Below are 1,981 nucleotides of genomic sequence, written 5' to 3' on the forward strand. Positions count from 1 at the left end.
CCGGCACGGTGAGGGGCCAGCGCCACAGGTGGAGTGGCGTGGGGGAGGACGCAGATGCTGCAGCCAGCTGGGTCAGCCGTGAGCCGATGGGCAGCTCACCTGTGGGGCTCTGGGAGAGAGGACAGAGAAGGGGCCACCAGGCGGGCAGGCCTGTGTGAGCAGGTGCCCCGGGGGGAGGGGAAGCAGAATAGCTGTCATGCCGTCACTGACACGTGCCAGCCTCCGTCACTGACACATGCCAGCCTGCCTGCAGGCAGCTGGTTCCAGGGCAGTGACTGGGGCTCTGGTCCGTCTGAAGCTGGGGTCCTTGGGAGCAGGAGTGCAGAACCCACTCTTGCTGGGGGGGCCCGACGGGAGGCTGAAGGCCCGGAACCCATGCGGGGGGTGGTGGGTGGGCAGGGAGCTCCCGGGAGGGCTGGGCCAGCGGACCGAGGAGGACTCTCTGTAAGCATAGCCTGGGAGTGTCCCCCCCACGGGGTCCCCTTTCCCCCTCCCCGTCTCACCGCGATCCCACCTCTTAGCCACTCAGCCTCCACCCAGCTCTGCACCAGCCTCCCTCCTGCTGGCAGCCCCCTGTCCCCCTCTGGGCTCCTCCAAACCCCCCAAGACCCAGGAGCTGTGGACACGAAGGTGGGAGGGCAGCCCCCCGACTTGAGCTGGCAGGGGAAGGGGTAGGGGAACCCCGGACGCTGACCGTCACTGACAGCCCGGGAGGAGGGACTGGGCCTGCCCCTCCCACAGGCTACTGACCCCAGAGCAGCTCGCCCTACCGGCCAGAAGCCACCCTACCCAAACTCGGCAGGCGGTGCCAGCCCGGGCCACCGGAGAGAAGGCGGTATGTGCCCAGCAGCAGGGTCCACCTGAACCAAAGGCTGCGGCCCCCCAGTGTAGACAGCAAAGAAATATGCCACCATCTGTTTAAAACAAACCACAAGTGGTAACCTGTGGGCCGTCCGTCTCTCTGGGGCCCAATACCCAGCACCCCGGGAGGTAGTGGCCAGAGCCCGCCCTGGACAGAGGTAGGATATGCCCACGAATCCCCGAGACCCCCTAGTGGGTTTCCACCACCCCGAATTGTCCCCTACCCGAGACCTACACAGCGAACCCTGTGTCGGGTGTCTTGAGGACACAAATTTTTTCCCATCTCAGTCCTAAAGATCACTTGCACGGTGGCCCAGGCAGAGATCCGCCTCGCCTGCTCGCGGCCCCACGACAGGGCAACTGCGCCCCCTGGTGTCCATCGCCCGCAAGCGGAGGGAGGTGCGTCGGCTTCAGGTCCTGTTTTGACTGTTCTGTCAAAGATGCAGCCCAACCTCAACGCAAGTAAGTTAAAGATGTGCAAAGTCTGATCACGACCACAGCCTGGGGGACGGCCACCCGCTCACACTGCCGCCCACCGGACCTGGCTCGCCCGGAACCGGCTGCCCAACGGAAACGGGTAAGACAGCGTCTCCCGGCGACAAAAGCGCCTTCCGCTGGAAGCAGGGCTTCCACTGGAGGGATCCAGGCGGCAAACGTGGGCTCGCCCATGCACGGGGCTGCTCGGCGCAGCTGTGTTTGTGACAGCCGGATGCCGGCTGACAGCGCATCCGCAGGGGGCAGGTGCCCCGACCCCTGCTGCTGGGAACACCCCACAGCACCTGGAAGATGAGGGAATCTGTACAGCGTGCTCTGGCGGCATCGCACACACAACCGAGCACGGGAGCCCAGACGCCTGTCGGCGGATGGACGGACACACAAACGTGGAACATGCGTGCAACGGCACATTATTCAGCTTCCAAAGGAAGGACATCGGACACATGCCAGCCCGTGGGTGAACTGGAGGCATTAGGCGCAGTGAAGTGAGCCAGTCACAAAGGACAAACACCGAGTGGTCCCCCTTCTGTGAGGTCCCCGGAGGGGCTGGGGGAGGGGGCCGGGGACTGAGTGTTTAACGGATGCAGTGCTTCATTTTGGGAAGATGACAAATCTCTGGAGGTGG

At 64.5% G+C, this 1,981-nt stretch overlaps 1 protein-coding gene across 1 annotated transcript in view; it reads left to right on the forward strand.

The window, feature by feature from the left end:
* Positions 1-1,981, forward strand: part of U2AF1 (U2 small nuclear RNA auxiliary factor 1) — a 26,832-nt gene that overhangs the window by 2,431 nt on the left and 22,420 nt on the right. Inside the window, exon 2 of the mRNA XM_023523176.1 lies at positions 1,150-1,323. Coding sequence (XP_023378944.1) covers positions 1,150-1,323 — 174 coding nt within the window. The remainder of the gene's footprint in view (positions 1-1,149; positions 1,324-1,981) is intronic.

This window comes from Pteropus vampyrus, unplaced genomic scaffold (genome assembly GCF_000151845.1).
Source record: "Pteropus vampyrus isolate Shadow unplaced genomic scaffold, Pvam_2.0 Scaffold380, whole genome shotgun sequence".
Taxonomy (NCBI): Eukaryota; Metazoa; Chordata; class Mammalia; order Chiroptera; family Pteropodidae; genus Pteropus; species Pteropus vampyrus.